Here is a 26,542-nt window from a genome sequence, read left to right on the forward strand (position 1 = left end):
TTTTCCACCAAAATAGATCCTATGTCTCCTCAGGCCTGCATTCCGACAGCACAGGTATGGCCATTCCCTAATGGTGAAATTCTTTATTTTATTAAGCTGAGGGAACATAACACTGAGGGAACATAGCGCTGAGGGAACGTAAGGCTGTGGTAACATAGGGCTGTGGGAACATAGCGCTGAGGGAACATAAGGGTGTGGGAACATAGTGCTGAAGGAACATAGGGCTGTGGGAACATGAGGCTGAGGGAACATAGTGCTGAGGGAACACAAACACGCTCCCCAAAAAATGCACAATTACTGAGATTAATCTTTGATACTGTGCTTTGAGATAGGTGGTCACAATTTGTTACAGCCCACTTTTGGCAAATCACACCTGCACACTTGCAATGTTATGCAATATTAATAATACAATGAGCGTGATTTATGAAGAGTCTTTTACCTTGGTCTCTCCATCCCTGGCATCTATTATTTCAACCCTCTTCTTGTCTGTGCTTGTTTCCCTGTTTGGCACAGATAAAACAAAAGGGAGTAACCAGCGAGGCAGAAGGCAAGTTTTCAGTGCCAATGGAAAAAGCTTGTGACCAATGTGATGAATGTCTCAGAAAAGAAAAATGTAAACAAAATGTGAATTATTGAGGTGTCCATAGCTTTACTTGGTACTATTCTTCCTCTTCTTGGCCTCTTCTTCCTCCTTCTGTGCTGTGTTTAGACTCTCTGCATCTGCCAGGTTGTCAACAGCGATGGCCAAGAAGACATTCAGCAGGATGTCTAGTCATGTGACTTAAGGACAAAACACTGACTGACACAATGAAATCTAATCATGAAAAACTTGGGCTTTGACAGTTTGGAACTGACTCAATGTTAGTGTTTATATGTGTGTGTGTGTCTATGGCCAGAAGGATACAGTTTCCACAGATGAAGAGGATTATGAAGTAAATACAGACCACCATTCCAGAGGAGGCTGGGCCGCCGTACGCCATGATACCATCATACATCACTGTATTCCAGTCTTCTCCTGTCAAGATCTAGTAAACACAGCATACCAGGCTATTTTAATCACTTCTTCAGTGAGTAATCAGATGAAAATATCTCCAACTTCATTGAATCTTTTCATGAATACATCCTTCAGATTTTGAAAGAATGGCCAGCTGATGCTACTAATTTTTACATGCTTCAAGGTGCATTAATTGCTTTTTCTGTTCTATAGAAATGTAAAATCACGTGCAGAGGATTTTTTTAAATCATCACCAGTGTGCAAGATCAATGATTTCCTTGTCAGATGACAAGATGTCAGGCTTCAAACAGTCCCAGCCTGTAAACATGTTGCTGTCATTGCTATTAATGTCTCTTCAAGACAATTTGACTTGGTTTGTGGTAAAACACGTTTATGATACAGTGTTTACAATTATATCAGATGATTTGAAAATTCAGTCATTTTTTATTATTTTTAAAATAAAAAAATGAATACAGCATATACTGAGGCTCAGGCATTCTCTGTCCTGTTGTTGCAGACACTGTAATATAAAATCTGAATAAACTGAATAAAACCAAACTCTCACCTGGAACACAGTGAGCAGAGCCTGGGGGAAGTTGTCAAATGTGCTCCTTTTGGTCACAGTCTCATCAAAGTTGAACTTGCCCCCAAAGAGCTGCATGCCAAGCAGGGAGAAGATGATGATGAAGAGGAACAGTAACAGCAACAGGGAGGCGATGGACTTCATGGAGTTGAGCAGAGATGCCACCAGGTTACTAAGTGATGCCCAATGACTGGAGAGGAAACAATATAAAACAAGTTAAGAGACAGACAGACAAAGAACTACACACATCTGTGAAGGTAATGAGACACAAAAATGGAAATGATAAAAAAAAGAGTAAGACAAGTTATTCAGATCAGCTCTGACATACATTTCTAACAACCTCCGTGGTTTTAGTGTGAGACTGGACCTACATGTCTGTCTCACCTAATAATTAGTTGCTTACTTTCTGAAAATTCTTTGTGTTCATTTCATGAGACAACAGCAGATCACAATGGCAACCAAACACTGCATTATGTAAGCTGCCAATGTAAGAAATTAACTGGTCCCTGCAAAGCCAAAGCACAATCTTGTTACAAAAATGACTGTTATATAATCAAAAAAGCTTACATTAGTTTAGCTTAGGTTAGTTCTCCTTAGAGGATTATCCCCAGTGATACCAGAGAAATACCCTTTTTCAATGTTTTGCCAATGCTTTATTGTACTAGTCAGACAGTACTTAAATGTCACCAATGTCAAACACCCTCAAAAAGACATGTCACTGCCAGCGGTGGGTTCCCAATCTTTAAAAATAGAGTGACAGGTCTACTCTACAACCAACCTCCTAAACCTTCAATACAGAGTGACCTTTGAGCTTCTATGAAAGTGATCACTAGCAGAATTACAGGAATGCCAAACAATGACATGAAAAGTCATCTTTACTCTACCCAAAAACTATGACTCTCTGTTGCTCACCGTGTGACCTTGAAGATCCTAAGGAGGCGTACACAACGGAAAACAGAGATGCCCAGTGGGGACATAATTGCCAGCTCCACCAGGATGGTCTCTACGATGCCTCCACACACCACGAAACAGTCAAAGCGGTTAAACAGGGACACAAAGTAGGCCTGCAGCCCCAAACTGTACATCTTCACCAGCATCTCTAAGGTGAACATCGCCAGAAGAACTTTGTTGGCTGCGTCTGGAGGAGAGGAGAGGAGAGGAGAGGAAAGGAGAGGAAAGGAGAGGAGAGGAGAGGAGAGGAGAGGAGAGGAGAGGAGAGGAGAGGAGAGGAGAGGAGAGGAGAGGAGAGGAGAAATAACACATTAAAATGCACAGGATACAGTTATGTGTAGAGCTGAATACATGTTTCACAACCAAAGAGAACAGAGTAAAGAAAAATAGATACCCTGTACTTGGGTCAGCCAGTTTGGTTGGTCATAGTGCTCAGAGGCAATGGTGAGAGTATTGAGGAACACCAAGACGATGACCAGCCAGTAAAACGACACAGATTTCACAGCAGCACGACACTTCCTGCGACAGAAACGGTTCCACCGTCGCCACTGACGACTGACAAACAAATATTTTCACTTTAGGATTAACTGTCAGCATACATACATCCATATTCAGGAGAGGTTAGTTCCTAAATAACAAATAATAACATTTCTTTCACAGATAGTGGAATGTTTTATTCAAATTTAACATATTTTATAATAGATTCATTCGTCTTTGCACTTCAGTTATACTGTTTGAATTTTATTTAAATGTTTTCTTTCTCAGATTTTCAAATTACACAGCTGGTGAAATCAAATGAAAGCACCACATTACAGACAGAAATGGATTGTAAAAAGACTGTGGATGAGTTTAGAGTGAGCAAATCAGACAAAACACAAAGATGACACTGTGGTGAAATGAGGATAATAGTTGGTTAGTCACGATAAATCAGATTAGACAATGAACCAACAGCAAAGGGACAGAAACACAGGTGAAAACATTAAGGATCTGAGTGGTTCAAATGTGAGGCAGAAATCAGCCACACAAGATGAGTTGAATCCACTTAGTGATTGATGAATGCACCTACCATGCAGTGTCATGCAAAAGGTACTAACCTGCACTTTGACTTAGTAATTTTTTGACTGAGGGAAATAAAAGATGAAGTAACTTTTAATAAAAGGCAAAAGCATGTGGTCTGTGTTTGAGTCACATGTTTGAAACAACAGTCATTGTGTCTATCAGCTGTCTGGTCAAAGTGTCCTTGACCAATTCAATGAATCTCTTCTAATTAACTGTAACTAACATAAGATGACCGTTAGTGTCTACGGTAATATGTGACACTCACCACAGCGGTCCACAGCAGGGTGATTTGCCCTCCTCTTCATTGTGACGCTCTGTGTTCGCCGACTCTGTCTCACTTGTGGGCATGCTCGCTGTCATATCACAAACACAAACACACACACGCACAGCAAAAAAAAAGGTAACATGAGACAACATTATGTCACGTTAACAGAAAAGTTTGGGATATAATTTTTTCTAAATTATCATTGTAATACATTTTCCTTTTGACATCTGTGCATGTTTGGTTTGGCTTGGTTCCAGATTGATGAAACATGTTTTTGAAGTCCAATGATATTTTTTGAAACACAGACAGAAAAACATATTGAACAGACTGCCAGAAACAGTTATTTAAACTACTGACAATCATACATTGGACTAAAACTATTATGCACATACATGTCATTAGGCTTTTTAATGTACTATATCAATAAAATAAACTTGGAGCTTGAAAATAGAACTGCATAATGAACTAATTCAGACTTGTAAGCCTTCAAAAACTTTATATTTTAAGATCTTAGCTGTTGACTGGAGGCACTGAGTTATTTTCCTTCTATGCTTATAGTTGTGTCAGCTGAAATCTTTAATGCGTGTTTTACATGATGTACAGACCAAGCCAAACCATAAAACTGATGGTGTAAAAAAAACAGGTGTCAAATAGAAAATGCTGGGGTGACTTCTTCTCAAATTTTGACATTAAATTAATATGAAACTCAGCTGGTGTTCCTTACTGGTGCTATCATCAGTTGCATCATGTTAAACCTACTGGCCTGCTTTGTGAAGCCCACAAAATGAGAATTTGAAGGTTTCTAAATAGATCAAGTCACAGTGACTATATGCTGTAAGATCTGAGTCAAATTGGTATTCATCATTTTTTGAAATGATTTGATTAATGAATACAGATACTGACAGTGAGACAAAATAGTTTATTTATAACAAGTTTCAGGTGATGGTTTAATCTTTTTCAGTTAGCATAGCATTGTCCAGTTGAAATATTTGCTGAAACTATTTGGTCCAAGTCTGTATGCTGTATTGTTTACCTTGTCACAAGGTTACAACATACAGTTTATTGAAAATGTATACTGTACATGCATAAAATCTTGTCTTTATATGTGACAAATGAGAGGAATTCAAAATGATGATGACTGGATGAGGTGTCTGGTGGTGTATGAACAAGTCTGTTTACTTCAACCCAAAATATAGTTGTAAGATTAACAGAAAAAAAACAGTTTTTATTCATTACAAATTGTCAGAATAGAATATTTTATGTAATATTTCAACAGGTATTCAAATAAATATGAACTAAATACAATTTTTTTTTTTAATTGGAGTAAAACTCATACAACAGTCCTCTGTAGCCTATGTATTATTCACTTAAAGTTAGAACTTTTGGTACTCGTCCTACCACTGATGTATAGAAACAATATTGTACATTCAAACTTATATGAACCATAAATTAATATTTCCATTGTAAGAATTTTCGTGACTTTTGATGTTTTTATATTTAAACAAAACATGAGTTTTGTAAGTTGAATATTCAAACACTTTGAAGGAGCTACATGTGCTTCTGTGTGGTCACTATGAAAAAAATATCACATTTCCAATAAACTTGGCTACTGTTTGCTGCCCCTCTATGGAGACATGTGGTTGGATGATTCCCCCCCTTCCATCTTTCATCTCTTCTATGGTACAAACTGTTGTTTCATTTCACTCACAACTTTGGTGTGTGTGTGTGTGTGTGTGTGTGTTGGATGAAATGGTCACGATGATGATGGTAAGGATCAGATAATGATTAATGATTCCGAACAAAAGGGGCGTGCAAACACAAAAGCACAAACAAAAGCAAAGCACATGCAAGCAAGCGGAGGCACCCTCCAGGACAAAGATGAACTGTCCTTATGAACATGCGCACGAGAACACACAGTCCCGGACACTCACGCACACACAAACACATTTACCCTGTGTCTCTGTGGACTGAGTGAACCAGCCAAACTTTCCTTTCTTCTTCTGAGTGAGGTCAGCTAGCGTGACCCCTTGATGTTACCAACATGCAGTTCATACAGCCAGACAGCAGAGGAAGCAGTGAGTCAGAACACAGCACAACAAGAGAGAGAGGAAGGTACAGCAAGAGACAGCTGCATTACAATCTACAGTGCAGACACCGCTACCATGTCCAGAAAAGCTACAAAAACAAATGTACAGAAATATCCTCTTTACATTACAAAGTGACTACAGAACCAAAGCACAGACTATCTTATCATAGAACATTCAAATGGATCTGTTATATTTACTCCTAGCATGAAGGAGATTGACACTAAAGACAAAAGTTAAAGAAAGCCTTACAATACAGCACATTATAGGAACAATATAGGAACTAAGTATTGACAATAATCTGTACATTTAAAATCAGTTAATCATTCAGAAAAAGAGGATGATTGACACACCGTCCTTAAAATCCAATCATATATAGTTCACATGTTGCACAACATATTTTCTAACTGAGGTAAAATAGTTGGATGTGATATGGTGAGTACGGGCCAAACTTCACTTTGCATTGTTTTTGTATGTAAACCCCCCCAAAAAAAAGAATATCAGCTGGTCCATATCTCATTATTTAAAATCTATATTTTCTGGACAGAGTAACTTTACAGTATAATCCAATATTAGACTGAAAAAGATTAGTAATAAACAAGACTTGTTAATAAAAACTAAAGATAGAAGACAGACAAAAGAACGGTTGGCAACAAGAGCAGAAAATAGGATGAAACCAAATAGGAGAAAGAGGGGGAAAAACAAATGTTAGCAGCATCTACAGACAGATTTTTTTACAAGGCACACAGACACTGCAGGATTCAAGGAGAGAAAGTTAGTGTGTTGTCTTAGGTGTCTACATCAATGGCAGCAGAGGTAAAAGCACAGGACAGTTACTAGAGGACATAAACACTAAGAGGTACATATGCACTAGTCTCAGTCAGCTGTCTAATAAGAGCCTGTTGGGGGCATATGCTAAAGAGAGAGGAGAGAAAGACGAGAGGAGGAAGGAAACATAGATGCAAGAAAGTTAGGACGCTGCAGATATGACAAGGAACGTCTTTGTTGAGACTGTGATGGACACTAAATGAAAAGTCTCATCCCTGTGATATTTTGGGTTCAGTAATTTCTATGTTAAAGTCATGTCTGTCTTAAAACAGTGCCCATACATGCCCGTTGCAACAGTTTTTGGTTGCTGTAATAGTTCCTCCCGTTAAAACCAGTGAGGAGTTCTTGTCCCAATGTTAAGTGTAAGTAATGATCATAATCTCATATGAGGCAGTGTGACTTTGACAAATCCAGTGCATATTTTATACATTTTATACAGTTACTGTTTTTAGTTTTAAATCCCTGTTAGTGTTTCCAGGACACTGTTTCTTGCAGAGGTGTGAGCTACAGAAACGTGGCACTGTTGATCATTAGCTATTCATTAAATATAACATGTTTGTTCTTCCCTCGTGAAGGCACTGTTAAAGCAATGGACATGGGCTAGTTTTGTGAAATAGGTATTTTGAAAAAAATTAATATACAAAAATGATCTGAATGATAAATAAAATACACACAAAATAATGTTGTCACTCCAAACTCCTCATGGGTTCCCATCTGTCAGTATTTAACACATTTGAAAAGATTAAACAAAGCCGACAACAACAAACGTTTGACTGGAGACGGCTGTGCGAGCAAAGCGAAGCAGCAAACACTTACTTAATTCATCTCATTAAACAGGAAGGGAGACCGTCAACAAAACCACTGTGTATTTTCTGACTATTCAATAACATGACATATCCTACAGTGTCAGATAATAGATTTCTAATTCATTCAATGTTTCAGGTCTTTCAAAATGAACATAAATGAGACAGTGGACATGAAATGTGCTGTGCTATCTCTAGATTTGCAGATAAAAGAAAAGAGAAAGGTTATTAACATATTTCTGCTGCAAAACAGAACAAAATGAAGTGATTCCTAATACTGCGCACAAGATTTTTGTAAAATGACATTACAGGAATTAAGGAGAGCAATTTAGTAACAAGTCTTAAAAAAGAAAATGGGACATCTGTGGAAGACAGAGGAAACTGACAGATGCATCTGCACTGAGTGCACTGTGAGTGGCTTTAAGGCACTGTAGCAGTATTAAGAAGAGACTAAAGGCTGCCAGCAACACACTGTAGGCCAAAGCATCGACATGTGGATTTACATTCAGTGATGAGGAACTTGATATACTCAATAACACAGTAACATTATTATTATGAATTATGAATGTTACCAAAAGTGGATATTTTAATTGTGTTGCACTTTCTGTTGTTCACTATCTTGAACTTGAACATGCATTTATTTAAGTATGTAAGCATGCATTTATTGAAATATTAATCAAAAAGGGGCATTCTTGAGCCCTCTAAACAGTTTCATGGAAACTTTTCTATTATTCAATATGAATTCACGTAACAATAAATAGGTTTAGGTTAAAATAACTGTTGATCAATCATATGATACTGAGGTAGTGTAAGCTGATTTTGTATAACCTGATAACATGTTAGGCACGTTGGTGCAGTAGCTAAATGTATCTATACTGCCTAGAAGTAAATATTATAATAGCAACAATAATTCTTCTCTACTCATCATGGGTCCACCAGACAAGTGGAATCAGGTTGTTTAAGGGTCCTGCTAAACTTATAGTGTCAACAAATTGCACAGAAATATTTTATATAATATTTTATAGTGGACAGTAGTATTTTTATCCATATGTGTGCTTTTCCTGCAGAGACAATGGGCCTCATGTACAGATTTGCTTTTTAGTGGCACACTTAAGTTACTCAAGATTTACAAAACTTCATACATTTGTCATATTTCCTCCTAACATTGTTTGAGGTCCTCAAATACAATTGGCAAGTTTAGAGACATCAAATCTCACAAATGCACACCTCCTCATGGACAGGTGGCATTCATCAGGCTGAAATGAATAATTCATGACAAGTTTTGCAGTAAGAGTCTAGTGAATCTGACTTAAAACACAAAAAAGTAAAAGAGATTAAGGAGAAAAACGCTCTTGCACAAGGCCCATTGACATGCCTGACAACTGTGAAATGTTCCAATATCTAAACAAAATCTAAATTAAAGTCTGTCACTGCAGGGCTGTGTGTTCTGTTCTCAAATGTTTCCTGTTTTTAAGAACTTGACTGAAGCACTGAGGTACTGCAGAGAGAGAAATACACAGACCTGGCAGCTCTGTGAGTATCTTCAATCACATGATGCATATAACCAAATTGCCTCTCAACACAGATGCAATTTCTCAACTTTTCTCTATTATTTTGTCTCTATCATATTATCAAAAACAATTACATTTTTACAACCATCCAAATGATAGAAGAAGAGTAGATTTAAACATAAATTTTGACAAAAGCTCAACAATGATTTATTGAGGTTATACTATTGTTATTGTTCAGCAAGCCTGGATAGATTGTATAGAGTTATATGTTGATGTGAGCACCTGTAGGTCACTGGATGATAAAAGTTTCTATGAAGACGAAGAGACTAATAACATTAACTGGATGGCTAATAAAACTACAGAAGTGAAGAACATTGTGTTGCCTCACATGATAATAGACAGTGGGATGATTACAGTTGCAAAGCAGGCTATTCATTTGAGCAGTTTGATATCAGAAATGAGAATTTTTACTACTGTTTATGTCCTAACGTAATCCTCTTTCCACTCACACACACAAACTCATGTTAAATTCACACCTGTCTATTGCCTAGTAAATATTATGGTGTTGACAGGAAATTCATTCCATGCATAATGGTTATAGAAGTGATGTCAAGTTTTTGTTTTTCTCATTGGTTGGTGACATGACTTTGGTTCAGATCTGTGTGTGGGCACAGTAGGAGCCTACTGCACATTACATAGCACAAAAGTATGTTGTCACTTCAAACTGCAGCCTGTGTTCCTGCCTGTTGGGATACAAGTAATGACCAAGCAAACTCTCTCTCTATCTCTCTCACACACACACACACACACACACACACACACACACACACACACACACACACACTTACTGGTGTGTTGTCATGGTGAAAAGCACACACAAGGCCACACCATAGAAAAGACCACAAATGACTGTCGCCCACTTCTTACTGCAGCTTCTGATGTTGCTCCCACGGTAGCAGTAGCCATTTTCACATGCTTACGGTACTTCATAGCATTGTAAACATTTCACTGAACTAAAGTCTGAATAGCACACATACCAAAGTAAGTTGTTGGTTGGTGATGATATCAGAAACTGGATCACAGTTGGTCTAACCTGCAAAGAGTTTATTTCTACACTAATGTTCAATGTCAATCAAAGTTTTCTCAATGATAATAATAACGAGTATCTACATGTGGAATACATTGGTGTTATTTGTATGCATGTCAAGGGACACAATATTTAGAATTACACTGTGTACATAGTGCAGTACAGTAGTAGTAGTTTTGCATACAGAACAAGTGATGCAATGCAAGGACAATATAAAATAGCAAAAGACTAAAAATATTATATCAGAAAATGTAATATATATTATTATGTGCCTTACTCAATCATTTTCTCAGAATTCACATTCTTCAGAAAATGAATATACCTGTTTTCTAATTTTCTGTTGTACCAAACTGTACACTGTATAGAAATATAACATGTATCTAAACAAGAAGCCCCTTGGAAGAGATGTAAAATGCCTTCATGTATCTTCAACCAAGTCCAGTTGCTTTTGATTCAACCCTCCTTGGATAACTGTGTCCTGGATGACAGTAAATCTTCCTAAATATACTTTATCTGACATTACATATATCTAAATTGACAGTAGTCTACAATCAGCAGCATATGAGACTTTCTTCTTGTACAAAATAAGAAATGTGATTGTCGTTGTGTGTCAGCTTGTCATTTCTAACTGTAATATTCATTTAGCGGTTCTATTTTCATGGTTGAAAGAGGTTGTTTACTCGGTCTATCTGGAGTAAGGAGTCGAATATATAAACATTAATGTTCCATCTGGAGCAAAGGGCATTGGTTTCACATACATAAAATATTTCCTTTGTGATACATTAAAGGCAAACCATCAGTGAACTTGAACACTGAATGGAGCAATAATAGTAAGGTGAGTAATGGTTTGACCTCCTCACCTCCCTCCTTTCATTACTGATGGAGCATAAAGGTTGGCTGCATTATTTTCAAGGCAGAGGAAGTTAAAGCTAAGTTACTCAAAAATCTGTCTGCGTTCTACATTTCCCTGCTTCAGACAGAGAAAAAGGGACAACATGAATTTAATACAGGTAACTCACGATTGCGCTTGCCCTCCTCGTCTCCCTCTTCCTCGTTCTCGGGGTCGATGTCCTCGGCCTGGGTGATCCAGTCCAGATAGCCCTTTAGATCTTCCTCTAACTGCTGCTTCTCACGTAGCTTTTGGAAATCACCTCGAGCCTTGGCCTTCTCTCGCTCTTTGGAAAACTCTCTGGACAGGGTAGAGCATAATGTCAGACTATACTGTACAGGACCATAACAGGTTACTTTCATCTCTAACATCATCACATTTTGAATTGAATTGAATTTTTCTTTTCATAAAGGGACAACATGTAAGACAAACGCAAGTCTACTGAACACCTACCCACTCAACACACCCAAAACCAAGTTAAGAACAAAGAAGGATCCAAAGATGACCAGACTGACAAAGTAGATCCATGGCAATTCAAAGCCCATTGCATCGTTCATCTACATGGAGACACAAACAGAATGACATATTAGATATGGTTAGGGTTGCTCATTTATTATTATTTTAAACCTGAGGACACTCATAGCTGATGAAAAAAGTACAAAAAAAGAAAAAAGTGCCAAAAGCTACACAGGTCATTTATACAGATCTACTTAATTGTGTAGAACTCTTTTAATTACTTTATGTAAACCTCGGCTTGATGTGTTTCCTGTTGGGTTAGGGTTAGGGTTACTAATAGAAAAGGAACCTCTGTGCAAACTAAACTATTAGTATAGTATTAATGGATGGCTGATGGGTGGGGACGAAGGTGTGTGTCTGCCACTTCTCACAGCTTCTGCTAATGAGAACCATATATCATCACCTGCACCTTTATACACACATTTAACACATAGTATTACCCATGAACTGAAAGCTTTTCTATCATAATTTCTGGTTAATGTGTATATGTGATCATTTACCACACATACATGTTGAAAACAGGAAATGTGTAACTGTGTGGGTTTAGTGTGTTTGTGGACTTTAAATAAAATGTAATGAATTGGAGGCAGTTCAAAGTCCACAATGTCCTTCAGAGGTAAAGAGATCTTCAACTCTGAGCTGCAACTACAACTTTTGACAGGAACTGTGACCACTAGAGGGCACTGTGAGAGAGGCAACTGGCTTCCTAATGAGCAAGAAGAGGTATTTGGAGATGAGATATCTATTAGTCATGTGTTTGTGGCAAATGAGCTCATTACGGAACTCAAGTTGTAATAGAACTGTATGGAAAACACAAACTAGCAGCTGATAGTTTTAGAGTTGGTCTATTTATTTCCACACAACTGAGTTTTCACATGGTCCAAATAATCTCTGTACATTTAACACAACTTTTCTTCACACTGTGTACAATACATATATGCATTTCTACTAAAAACTCATGTTTGCTCTGAAAGAAACAAGACGAAGTGCCAACTGCCTCCTCCTACACTTCATTCATGCTGATTTCTGCAAGAAAAGTCAAAGGTCAGATTGAATCTATCTATCCGTCTATCTGTCCATCTATCTATCCATCTCTTAGGTTTACCAAGTCTCCTTCCTTCACCACTTTTACAGCAGTATTGGCTTGGAGTTGCCATGGTAACACATACATGCATAAGAGAGGTAAAGGGTGCGTGAGGGAGTGAAACACAGAGATGAAGAAAGAGAAGGAGAGAGAGGGACCAAGAGAGGTTCATTATTTCATAGATGAGGGTCTCCATCAATAAAAGGATGTGGGTGGATTGTGATGAAAACTAATTCTGTATTGAACTTGAAACTAAGTGTTTTGGCTAATTAAAAGCTGTTGGTGATTTTGGCTAATGAGTTGCTGGGTTGGTTTTTTTAAAGTTTTTTTTCTAGTTTTAAATACTAGTTATCAACTCAACACAGGGTGATGGTTCAGACTGGAGCTACAGTTCAAAACACAGACTCCTTTGTAATAAAATCAAATGATATATCTTCAATATGTTGGAGTGGAAGTATGTGAAGGTGTGATTTAATCATTTCAATGGGTTCTTGTTCTTTTTCTTGCAGCCCTCAGACTTTCAGTAGAATCATTTTAATAATAATTGTAATTTATTTTATGTAGACATCATTATTGTCATCATGTCAGTTACAGTGATTAAATGTGAATGTGCGTGTAATGTGAATGAAATAATGCAATGGTAATGTCTTGATTTAAATAAATTGGAATACTACCACTATCAAACATTTTTAAGGTGATATTTTGGTGACTTAGCATCATTTCAAAAATCCTGGCAGTAAGTTAAACCATTTGGTGTCCCCTTGATCAGAGTCATTTTGGTGCAGAGTGGCAGATTACCCAGTAGAGAACGTCGGTCCAGCCCTCCATGGTGATGCACTGGAACACAGTGAGCATGGCGAACAAAAAATTGTCAAAGTTGGTGATGCCGTTGTTGGGGCCTTGCCAGCCTTCTCTGCAAACCGTACTGTTTATCGTGCAATGACGACCATGCCCTGTTACCGCACATGGTGTGGGCTCTTCTTCTGCAATGGCACCTGAGAGGAACACAGATAGATGGATGAATCTACTCTTCTACTGGTTCATATAAAAGGAAACAATAATTGTTGTTTTAAGACACTCGTTTAAAAAGTCCACCATGTTTGATGTAAATAATGTCATATGACACAATTTGAATGTGTAGGGGACAGAGATGAGAGTTCTTCTTTGGACAGATATTCATAGAAATGTCTCCTACATGTCTATGCATCTTGGTAATGGTTGTCTATTTACTGTGAGTGAACATCTGAGCTCCCCACTGCCTTCAGAGACACGACAGCTCAGGTCTTGTGGCTGTCTGAGGCTGACTGTGCTTCTGCTGTGCTGGTGCTTCACTGTTTGTGATAGCCTTCCATTTCAGATGACACCTTTCTCCTTTCTTCAATCTCATCTAAAGTCACATTTTTATTGAATATCTTTCTTAATATTACAATACATGTTCATGACTACACTGGAATTAATGAGACTATTTTATCATCTCCTTTCACTGGTTAACCCACGCCTTGTCTAATGCTTCTGAACTTAAGCTCATTAGTATAATAACTCTATATGAAGATAAACACAGTAATGTAATCTATATCACAGAACATACAGTATGGAGGTCATCAATATCACTTCATAAATAATATACCAGAAAATGATTGGTACATGGACATATAAATACATCTCTACACATGTATATGAATAGTAAATTAACCCACAACATGTTAAACTTTAGCTCCCACCTTCAAACTCCTTCTTAAAATATTTGCAATGTAAGCACAAATCCACATATGCACTCTAAACACCTCCACCAGCAGCAGACACACGCACAAAAACGTAGGCTAAGTGGCTTTCTGCAGCAGACACAAGTGAGAGGGGATTAAAGGGAGCTTGTATGTCACTCTGTCATGACCTCTCAATTTAAGTCTACAATGCTTCTCCTGACGTCCACAAGTAAACAGCTCAAAGCAAGAAAGAAAGAGGGAACGAGGAAGAGATTAGGTGAAAGGTGTGCACGAGAGAGAGAGAGGAAGGGAGAATGACACTCAGATGAAAACTGCTGTCGTATGCCTGTGCAGCCCATCATCCTTGTGACTTAAGCCGCTCCTGTCAGTCAGCCATTTTAGAATATGACTGTGTATACATAAGCACACTTGACATTTATGGCTGACAACTGTCCATTAGTTTATCCTTGTTTCTTGAATGATTCTGCCACATTGGATGCAATGCTAGAGTAAAGGTCAGGCGTGTTTACATAATAGCCAGATATTAGTCATTTAATCACTGGATTTAATCCACCAGCTGTTGTTCTGTCCTGTTTTCAGCAGCTTGCCACCATTCACATACATGGTATCCATGTTCATTCACTCTCAGGGATTAGAGGCTGTATTTATCCTAAACTCAGACGTATGATATGCCTGTTCATACTGTATGTTGGCTTAGGAGTTAATTTAAAAAGGGTTTCAAGGGTAAAAATCACTGTTTAAAAAAACCCATCAAATTCCCATGTCCTTAGACAGTTCACCAGATAACTGCAGTGGTCGAAAGAAGATGGCAGAATCATGCAGATAATAAAACTGATCAAATTAAACCAAAAGAAAATCAAAAACAGAATAAAACTCTTCACACTTCCCCTTACCTGTTTGTATCACGTAGCATGTTGAATGCATTTTGCCAATGAAGAGCTCCAGGCCGATGATGGCGTAGATGATGATGACAAAGAGGACCAGCAGAGCAATGTGAAGCAGGGGAACCATGGCTTTAATAATTGAGTTTAAAACCACCTGTAAACCTGCAGACACACACAGAAGCCAAAGTCAGACATAACTCCTACCTACACACAGTGAAGTACACATGTACCTGTGGTTTCCCAAACTCATATGAGAAAAGAAGCAAACACAATTGTGTTTATGTGTTTATATCTAAATAACAAGATATTTATGCCAAGTGCTGAATGCAACTTTACAAAATAATCCTACTATATATATGCAGTATGTTGTGTACATTAAAACAAGAGAAGAATACAAGTTTATTGATTGATCACATCTATATACAGTCTATAAAATGCCAGGAAGTGCAAAATGCCCATCACAGCTTCCTAAAGCTCAGAGTGATGTCACTAAGTTGCTAATTTTTGTTACTACAGACGTGATCACACAAGACAAAGAAATGCAGTAAATCTTCACAACTGAGAAACTGGAACTACTGTATGCAATGTTTGTTTTGTATCTTTGCTTGAAAAGTTGCTTAACATTAATTGATATTATCAAAATTGTTGCAGATCATTTTTCTTTTTGATGGGTTAATTTTTTTAATTGACCAGCTCTAACTAAAGTAGAAATTCAGCAGGAGGTGAACAGATGGTTATTTAGCTGGCACCTGGGCCTCCATGTGTGTGTACTGCATAGTAGAAATGTATACACACAGACAGTCAATGGGACACACAGAAAAGCAAACTACAAATACACATTCATAAAAAGATGCACTTTATCCAACCTATCCGACCTGTATTATCCAATCAGTCTTCATCTAAAATCCCTGTGATACCATTGAATAAACATGAAAGCTAACACACTCCTGTGGCAAGCAAGACAAAATATCAAAGCTTAATTAAACTGTATGCAGTATGTCATCCAACAAGACAAATGTTAAACCAGAACAGAACTAAAAATGTAATTTCAGCTCAACTTTATCTTTCCACAGACATCCTTTTCTCCCTTAGACCGGTGTATGATGTGTTGCTATGGAAACTCAAAAGGATGCAGACACATGAAGGCAACTGCGTGATAAATGAATTAGGCAGAACTGTGAGGACTACGCAGATGTTTTCTTTGCAGGATGGGAATCTTGTTTTTAAATACTGAGATTAACATTTATAAATATAGATGATATAATATCTATATAAAAAACAGTGCAGACTGATTATTTAATATTAATTATCACTTTTTATTAAGAAGGCAGAAATAACTTAAATACAACCAGTATACAGTAGGCAGTAGTGTAATGAATGACAGTAATGATGGCTCTGTTTTGGATACTGATTGGTTGTGTAGCTGGCTATTCTATACTACATTTACATATTATATACTACTACAATGCAGACTAACCAGGCTGTACAGTTTTCGACTGGCAGCAATGATGAATAAGTTTATTCTGTAACTGTTTTTTCTCATCAAACACTCCAGTTGTGGTTTATGTTTTTAAGTGTATGTGCACTAAACGCTTCAAGGCCCACATCACACAAGTGCATACTGGACCACAATTGCCTCCATAGTTGTGACATTGAAAATCATGTTCGTAGACAGACTTTGTTGAAAAACAGTATGAATTCTCAGCTTAAACCACAAAGCAGGATAGCATCGGAGAAGAATAACCCATTTTTCAGATGAAATTCTGTTATTGGTTATTACACTTTTCTTCAATTAGGAATTAGATGTCAACATTACATTAATGGTGTCTTAGTGCAACTTTGATTTGTACTAAATTACAAGTGATAATATGTTAATTCAGATGTGTGGACTTGGGACAAGGACACAAGTCATAAGTCAAAAGAGGACATGTGACTTGGAACTTGACTCGAGAAGCTTATAAACTACTAAAGACTTTTACAAAATCTCTGTGCAAACTCACTGGGAACTCCAGAAACAAGGCGAAGGGGTCGTAACACGCGAAAGGCTCGGAGGGCCTTGACGTCAAACCCCCCAGGTTTGCCTCCAGACTGGCTGCCAGAGTCAGCGTCTTTGGTTATCATCTCCAGAACCACACTGAACAGCCTGGAGAGGAGAGAGCGATAATGGATGAGAGAGGAAGAGTAATGGGAGAGCAATGCAGAGGTTTGAGAGAGAGAAGGTGAAAGAACAATGACAGAGATATCAAAACAGCAAAAAGATTAAAGCTAAATAGACAGAAAACAAGGAACAAAGACATACACTCTCTTTCCACTTGTTTCTGTGTACATGCACCTGTGTGTACAGGTTTGTGCTTATGTATTCTTTATGTGTGTGTTCTTTATGTCTGTGTTTACCTTTAGTTTTCTCACAAGTCTCAAAGTCCAGGTGGCCCACTGATAAACCATCACTATGAACAATGCCATGGTTGTGTGTACATGCACCTCTGTGTGTGTGTGTGTGTGTGTGTGTGTGTGTGTTCATTTAATTATGTGGCTCCATACATATGAAGCCATTTTTTAATCAGTCATCTCACAACAGTGTATGTAGTATGTTTGTCTTTGACTGCAATCATGCACTTGTATCATCCATTTCACTTATCACTTATCATCCATGGACAGATAAATGATGAGTTAACCCATTCAGATCCCCCAATCATTCCAATGGACATAACTTTTAATGGGATGTCCTATGATTACGATCATCTGACTCTACCCAAATGCACTAACTTATTTGATTGGATGTCTCTAAGCCAATTATAGTGTTACACATCATCTAAAGTGGACTGCAATAAAGCCAATCCCCCTTTTTTTATTGTTAAAGCACATCATTTGTGTTTATAGTAAACATGAGATTCTATGATTACTTATACATGTCAAAATGTCATGAATTATTGATCGCTTTTGCTCAGGATTTTTTTCCTAAAAATGCATCCATTGGAATTGTCGGGGGCTCTGAATGTTTGTTAAAATAATACAAAATATATATGCAATGTGTCTTAAAGCATCACTTTATCATTTTTACTACAGGTGGTTTTTCATGTTCAGATTCTCAGCCCATTGGAATGAACAGAAAAAATAACACATAAAGTATTTTAATTAATTTGTTATGGCTAATGATTGATGAGCGCCTTTAGAGTAGAAATCCAGCATTACAATATATTTTCTGTGTGTTTTTGGAGCATTATTGGGTTCTGAATAGTGGTTGGGTAAGGCATATATGTGTATATGTGTGTGACAATCACTGTACACAAGGGACTGTATGAGCAATAGTGTGTGTGGTTTAAGATTATCTGTGTGAGAAATAACTTCACTGTGCGTTTGTGTGTGTATTTGTGTCTTTGACTTTGTGCATTTACACATACATGCTCTACCTGTAAACTCACCCCACTATGACGATGACAAAGTCCAGCATGTTCCAGCCGTTTCTGACGTAGGAGTTTTGGTGCATGACCAGTCCGTAGGCAATAATCTTCAGAAATGTCTCTATAGTGAAAATGATCAGGAAGGCATATTCTACTGTTTCCTGCACACAGGGAATGAAAGGAAAGAAGAAAGGACAGAAGGAAGGGAGAACATATGATTATATTCATCTTAGTTCAGCAGTGATTCCTACAAAACAAATCATTATGGTCCAAATAATGTGAATGGATATGATAGATATAATATATAGTGCATATTATACAGAAGCAATGATGCAGACATGTATGAGGCCCAACAAATAAGATAACATTTTCCCTGGTTACCACAACAGTTGGCATGGCAACTGACTCCTTTTTGGTCAAAACCAGCAGAAAAGTATGTTTGACTTGACTTTGATCAACAGCCTCATGACTCCTGCTGACTTACAGATAGATCCGGTATCCACACTTAACTTTGCCAGAGCAAAAGCCTTAATTTAACATAAAATCTAGCACAATTTTGAACTTCACAAAATTTGCCCCTTGAAGCTAAGATTTGATTTACTCCTCACCTCCAGAGGACATGATGAAAATATAAAGAATGGCACGTGGAAATGAATAGTGTTGAGCAATATTTCACCATGTCTTTCACAGATTCCCAGCTCTCTTCAGCTGAGAGAAAAATGATGTCAAGATCTAAACACAGATTTGTTTTTCTAACAAAAAAACAACAAAAAAGGTGTATTCTACAGATATTGTTTTAAAATCACATCACAACAACTGATTGATTGACCATACTGTACAGTTCAGTGACATTTTATCAGAAAAAAAAATTGTCTTTTATTGAATTGTGTTCTAATTCCTGCTGCGGAAACCCAGTTACTTTATATGATTTGGTAGATTTAGGTAGATTTAGTTAATCAGTGCATATGTTGTTACACCATTCATGTGTGTAATAAAGCTTAGTGCTGTAGCAAGAAAAGCATCAATAGCTGCAGCCATGCAGGACTGAATTAATTAACCCACTTTAAATGATGACACAGACATTAGAGGGAGCAAAGGCATCAGAGATAAATGATACATTCATCAGATCTGAAATCTGTGTGCAAGGACAGACCTGAATCCCATAACGTCGGTGCAATAAAAGTCTGACTGCATGTGTTGTATATTTGTGTCATGTCCAATTTTCTGGATGGTCAGATCTTGAATATGCTGTTAGGTCGGTCCAGGTTTCTGAGACCTGAGATCCAACAACAAGACCTACAGTATATGCAAACATTAAAGAAATAAGAACTTCAGTATTGAGAGCCACAGTTAACAGTACATTGACATGTCTTCTAGTTTTTTGTATACTTTTTCTTTAAATGTTTTTTCTTGGTTTAAAAGTGTGCACAGGTTTTTTTATGTTCAACGGTCATACTGGGGCACTGCAGAAAAAAAACAATTTAAACCCCATACAAGAACTTCAGACAATCTTGACTGCCATTTTGAAAGCAAAGCTAAAACATTTGAGAGCTCAAGGTTTCCATGCAGCAGCAGCAGCAGCAGCATTGTGATCTGTATAACACTGGCCTTTTATGCAGGGATGTGGGTGGAGAAGATCTGTATGAAATGACAGCCCTTCTGTCTTGGACACATTATGATGCATTCAGGTGATCCTTATAAGCACAGTGGAGGAAGTGACGGATTTTACATTTCCATCTCAAACTCCAACAACACAAAATACAACGAGTTACAGAAGTACAGCACCGGGCAAAGGTTTGGATACACTTCCTCATTCAAGTGAACAGTAAGATGTGTCCAAACTTTTGATTGATGTTGCACTTGCACTCTTAAGTCGTACTGCATGTCCTGCTGCATCATCAGCACGTTTCCATGGTAACAGTGTATCTGGTATTGGAAATAGGTCCCTGAATTTACATTTCCACACAATATCTATTTATTGTACTTACACATTATTACACTTTCTCACTTCCACTCTCTCTTTCTCTGTTATACAGAAACACCTTTCACTCTCCTACACATCTCACTTCTATCTCCCTCCCGCTTTCTGTCTCTCCCACACATAAATTCTCTCTATCTCTTTCTTTCTGTGTGTCTCCCCTCAATGCAGAAGGTTAGTGAGTCGGCAGGTTTTGAGGCCCATTAAGCTAAGCACTACTCCTGTTGATTTAAAAGACACAAACACATACAAAGCACAGTTAGTTGGACAGCGTGCACAAAAGAAACAGACACATTCATAAGCGATGAAAGACATTGACGACTACAGTAACACCCACACATGCGGGCGGAGAGACCTGCAGTAGTACACACACACACACTCAAACTGCACTTCAGAGAGGCATCAAGCCAACCAGACAGGCAGTTTTACGTAGGGATTATAGATGATCCTGGCAAAGGCGACTCAGCCACAATGAACACGTGTGCTTGGAGAGAAGACATTGTAATAACACCACAGCCGTACCACCTGTGGGTTTTCTAAGTGTTTATTAACTGCATGTGTGCATTTCACTTTACTGCTGAGTATTAATCATTGCACACAGTTTAATTTAGACTTTAGAAACACAACGCACATCAACGTCTGCATACATGTTTTCTATCAAAGTTCCATTAACGCTCTGTGTTACGTCAAAACAGCAATAAAACTTTGACAAAAATGAACGCAGAAATGACATTTACTGTGATATTGGATTACACAACTCAAGCAGGAGGCTACTTTTTGACTTTGACATCACACAGACTTTTCTTGAAAGGAGAAAAAAATACACTCAAGAATCTGAAACATCACAGCATGGTTTGCAAAATACTTAGCAGTGATGTGAAATATTCTTCAGTTGTAGTTGATGAGTTTAAGATAAAAAAAAATAAAAATCACTACTACGGTCCTGCAGAATTGCCCAGATGCTTCAGATGATCAAACTCAGCTGCCATGTAAATATTGGTTCTTCTACAATGACGGTGTCTTTGTCCAGCTCATAATTGTTAACTGGTGTAAACTGAGTGCTGTGCCATTACAGAAGCTGGGGGATGACTTGCTATGGTCAACAAACGCCATGACTCAGAGCTGTTTCTCACTGATAAGAGCCTTCAAAGCACACACCTGCCCCCATCTGATTTTACATTCTTTCTCTATCCTCCTGTTGTTTACGTAGGCCTGAAATGTCCGCTCTTCTGCTTAGTGAACAGCTGATTGTGTGTGTGTGTGTGTGTGTGTGTGTGTGTGTGTGTATCTGACTGTGTGTGACCCTAGACTAGGGCTGATAATCAGCAGGAAGAATAGAGATCACTGCAGGACAATAGAGACAACAAATGGAGCGGTCACATGATCTTACACCCAACTAATAAACATTCAGTATACACACACACACACACACACACACACTTTAGAAGCAATGCCCATAGAAGAGTAAGTCATTTTATGAACACCTGACAAAAGTTGGGGATCTAAAATCAACGAGAAAATCCAATTAATTTACAATACACTCTCAGTGTATTTTCCAGTATATCATTTACTTGTCTATGTTTTATCATTTCATTAAGTGATTGTTAAATAGTTAGATCCAACAGCATTTCTTGCCTGAATGAAGGACTATATAGAATCTTTATCATATTTTAGACACATTAACAATCACAAGAGCCTTTCCTAAGTCTTCTTGTCCGAGTCTTTTGTTTCTCATTCTTTTTTCTTGCCTGACAAACAGTTTTTCAACCACCTAAACCAAACAGAAAAAGAAAACCTAAATAAATCACAAAACAATGCAAGAACAAGAGCCACAGACAGCATTTTCAGAGGACAGGTCTATGCCTGCAACACTGATAATGAAAACTAAACACTTCCTGCAGCTGCTTCACCTTTAAATCTTTTTGGATTATGGCTTTCACTGTGAAGCAGCTACAGAAGGAGTATTAATTGGGCGCGCAGGTGGTCGAGTGGTTAAGAGCACATGCCATGTACGCAGCGGACCCCGGTTCAAGTCCCAGCCAGGACCTTTCTGCATGTCAACCCCCCTCTCTCTCTCCCATAATTTCCTGTCTCTCTACTTTTGAATAAAGGTGTCTTTGCCAGAGAAAATCTTAGGGCTAATTACTTAGGGTGAAGCTGAGCCTGAAATACTGAAGTTTCAACTATGGTTTAAAATGTGTCACTTTGGATGGAGAAGAACAGAGAAAAAGATCACGTGATATTTCATTGATGCTTAGGGTTATCTGATACAGACTGATGTTATTTGTCTAATTCAGCATTTCAAATGTAAATTTTGCATTGAAGTCCATATCTTATGAAACTAAAGAATATGAGGATGTATTATGTGTTTGGGTAACTTCCCCTCCCTTCCAGAGTTAATAAGTATAGATAGAAAAGTAACAGTCTTTGACCTCTGACCTATTATGTACCCCATGAGAAGCCATGATACATCATGCATCATGTTACATAATAAATATCAAATCCTTTTTTTCACATCCCCAGGGGGTTCCTAGATAGTAAGTGGAGTGTGAGAGTAACACGTGGCGCAGGCCTGAAGCTGCTTCTGTGTGATAGCATTAGAGTGGGGTTGAGTGCTGACCAGGAGGTGGAGAGAGACACAACAAGTGGCGCCCGAACCCTTTTTAGCCCTCCTCTCTGGATGTTCTAATAGAACTGGGGAGGAGGCTGGGAAATGTAGCACTCATGCAGGTTTACTGAAGAGCTAGAAAGCTGTTGAGTATGCTTTTGTTTTGCTACGTGTACACTGTTCACCAAAAGGATAAATGAAATTGTTCAAGTTATTGGGTCTGACACTTCTTGTCTCCTGTGTAAGAGACCTGAAAAATGGTACACTAGTGCATCATGGTAATCTTCCTCTGTGCATGTAGTACGGATGCGATAGGGATAACGTTGCTATGGAAATCAGGCTTGTTTCATGTGTGGGTGGAGAATGAATCTTGAAATTGGGATACCCAGACAACTGCCTCTGGTACAACACATCGGGTTAGGTGAATCGGAGTTTTCACTGTTGCACCATCGTACCAATTCATGTAAACACTGAAGCAGGGATACTTAAATGACCTGTCAACTGCTTGATGACAAAGGCTGAGAGTTTCAAAAGGTCATTTCCATCCTTCTTCGTGCTTTGAAGACAAACGTAAACTTAGGGGGACCTTGATTGACAAGATCTTCACTTCTCTCACAGTTTACACAGAATGCTCATCAAACCGCAGCTCCACCCAGGTTCTATCCATATTTCCTAAAATTTGATTAACTGGCTTCAACAGCTAACAACATGTCAGTGAGTAGTAATCTCAAAGTAAAGACCTCAGTGATGTCCCTTCAGGGAACTTATCTACAGATGTAATGTATTTAACTCTATGTCCATGCAGCAATTAACTGCCACTGGCTACAATTTGTAGCACAGCGAAGATGACTAAGTGTATTTGTCCTGCTTTCCCCGAAATGTTATCTTCCGTGGCTTTAACATGTATTTACTTTCCACTAACTGCAGCATAACACAAGCCCAGGCATTCAAAGCAGAGTGAAAGCGAAGCAGCTTAATTGATTTAAGGAGGAAAAGTTTGTCCTGTAAGCCCTCAAATCCCCTATTTTGGGAGCCAGACAAGAAATTTTGGTTGCTTGAGCTGAAGCCAAGAGAGCGCACAGTGTCTGTACAGAGAATGAACAAAATGTCCTTGATGATGTTTGTGGATACAGAGAAACTACAGTATGGAAACATTTTTTCAGTCAGGAGGAGTCCATTACTGTCTGCACCGTTTGGGCTAAAAAAACAAATCAAGAGTATTTAGACGTGTGCTATATGAAAGCTACTCTGTTGTTCTGTTACCATGCTATCATTGAAGAACTACCATCACCATTTTGCTGAAGAAATGCACAACTTGCTGGGCTGCTATTACTCTTACTTTACTTTTTCAACCCTTTTCCAGCTGAAAGACATGAAACCTAACCTGGTAACACTGACAAAGTTCTCCCAGACCATCAAACTAAACAGTTTGTTGTTTTTTATTTAGAGTGAGAAATATGGCATGCAGGAGCTGTGTTTGAACCAAGGATGTATAAAGAGAACTGGATACAGGAAGAACCAATTTGAAATAGCAGCCAAACTGTGTAATTACAACATCATGTGCTGCTATTGAGCCCAAAAATACTTTTCCCCATAGATTTACATTATGAAAAAGACAACTGTAAATGGATACATTTTTTTGAAGCATCACAATCACCATGAAATGATGGAATTTGATCCGTTTGGGTCACAATTTAAAAATCTAGAAGAGCCATTTTAAGGTGGATTGCACGCACTGTGGTCACTTTAACTTTTTTGTTTTTACTATTTATTGTTATTCTCTATTGTACCTTTGTGGATTGTAACTGTAATTGCTATTGTCATATTGTTTTGCTGCTGGCTGCACCACAAATTGCCCCTCGGGGACAATAAAGATATCTTGAACTTGAACTTGAACACAGTTGAATCATTTTATTTCAAGTTAGCTGGAGGGCTAAACAGGAAGTCAGCAGTCTCGGCCAGAGGAATGTAATGTGCCACCGAGCAACACATTGCATTCATGGTTTAAACACGTTGCTTACTTATATCTGAATTTCTAGCTATACAAACTTTGCCATCATCATTCATTTTTTACAGTATCTATACAAAAAATAATTGTTTTACATTATTACATCATTGTCGCAAATATGTTACTCTATTATCAGTTGCTGCATCTTGCCAGGGGAAAAAATGTAGACTGGCTAAATTTGCACAGGACACAGAGATACACTATAAACTCAACATACCCAGTTTTTCAAGACCTTGGCTTGGAAAAGTACAATCAAACAGTGGTTGAGATAAAAGATTATAATGGTGACCACAGCAGGGAAAGAGTGAAAGGAAAGTAGGATATGGGAGTCCAAAGGGGATAGAGGGAAAGAAAGAAATGCAATCAATGTAATGGTTTGGGTTAAGAGCAGACGGAGAGGCTGTAATAGAGTATGGCTCTACCTGGATATACCTGCAGAAAGTAGCTTTAAATATAGAGAAATCTTTAGGGATTTATTTATGTATTTACCTTTTTCAGCCTTATCAAATGGCTTCACAAAGGTAGTATTTACTGTATTTACTGCAGGGTTAGTGAATCAGATTGCATTGTACTGCAGTCGTTTGTGATTGTCATTTCCGTCAACAGACTGAGAAATGCAAAAAAATGAATTTGCGAGTTCATCAGTTCAGTTAGACAAACTGGTAGCAGCCGTAGTGAGTTGGCTGTACTCTGTAAGTGCCACATTATGTTGTGTGAATCTTTGCAGTTGCATTAACAAGTTAATTTTTTTCTACTTCCCCAATTTGATTTTATCTAAATTAGGATAAATTATAATCTCAAAAACTCTTGTATGTTAGGACATCGCAGACTTGAAATTTAAGTCCTAGTCTTTTTTGCAACAGACATTTTGACTTGTCACCATAGGAACAGTTCTTCTCAATAGCCTCATAGGTCATCTTAAAAATTATGATGATATTTTTAAGCAACAAAAACAGCTTCAGTTTCTACAGCCTCTTACAGAACAACACCAAAGTGTTCATATGTATCTGTCTCTCAACCATGTTGTTCCTGTGTTGATAGCGAGCAGTTGATGAGTGTTGCTAAGACACAAAACTAGTTCTGAACAGTCCAAATGAATTATGCAGCATGATTCCCAGTGTTTCACATTTATATCAGATGTTTCTGACCACACATTGCAAATGGACATAAAGTACCGGATCTTATCATAATTTCACCAGAATCACTTTTGGTCTTGTCATAACCACATACTGGTAATAAGATTAATACATCTACTTCAATCAATATTTCACATTTATATCAATTT

The 26,542-nt window shown here is 37.9% G+C and overlaps 1 protein-coding gene across 5 annotated transcripts in view; it reads right to left on the minus strand.

Annotated features, from left to right (window-relative positions):
* cacna1db (calcium channel, voltage-dependent, L type, alpha 1D subunit, b) overlaps positions 1-26,542 on the minus strand; it is a 79,288-nt gene that overhangs the window by 28,516 nt on the left and 24,230 nt on the right. For 4 of the 5 annotated variants that reach the window (XM_053318321.1, XM_053318319.1, XM_053318322.1 and 1 more), the window contains exons 4-17: positions 18,685-18,824; positions 17,263-17,405; positions 15,272-15,424; positions 13,453-13,649; positions 11,508-11,611; positions 11,185-11,354; positions 3,853-3,940; positions 3,623-3,649; positions 2,923-3,083; positions 2,490-2,715; positions 1,560-1,767; positions 905-1,025; positions 654-768; positions 440-500 (exon numbers count right to left, since the gene is read on the minus strand). In XM_053318321.1, coding sequence (XP_053174296.1) covers positions 440-500; positions 654-768; positions 905-1,025; positions 1,560-1,767; positions 2,490-2,715; positions 2,923-3,083; positions 3,623-3,649; positions 3,853-3,940; positions 11,185-11,354; positions 11,508-11,611; positions 13,453-13,649; positions 15,272-15,424; positions 17,263-17,405; positions 18,685-18,824 — 1,914 coding nt within the window. The remainder of the gene's footprint in view (positions 1-439; positions 501-653; positions 769-904; positions 1,026-1,559; positions 1,768-2,489; positions 2,716-2,922; positions 3,084-3,622; positions 3,650-3,852; positions 3,941-11,184; positions 11,355-11,507; positions 11,612-13,452; positions 13,650-15,271; positions 15,425-17,262; positions 17,406-18,684; positions 18,825-26,542) is intronic. The other variant, XM_053318320.1, reaches the window with a different exon arrangement.

The sequence above is a fragment of the Scomber japonicus genome, chromosome 4, assembly GCF_027409825.1.
Source record: "Scomber japonicus isolate fScoJap1 chromosome 4, fScoJap1.pri, whole genome shotgun sequence".
NCBI classification, from domain to species: domain Eukaryota; kingdom Metazoa; phylum Chordata; class Actinopteri; order Scombriformes; family Scombridae; genus Scomber; species Scomber japonicus.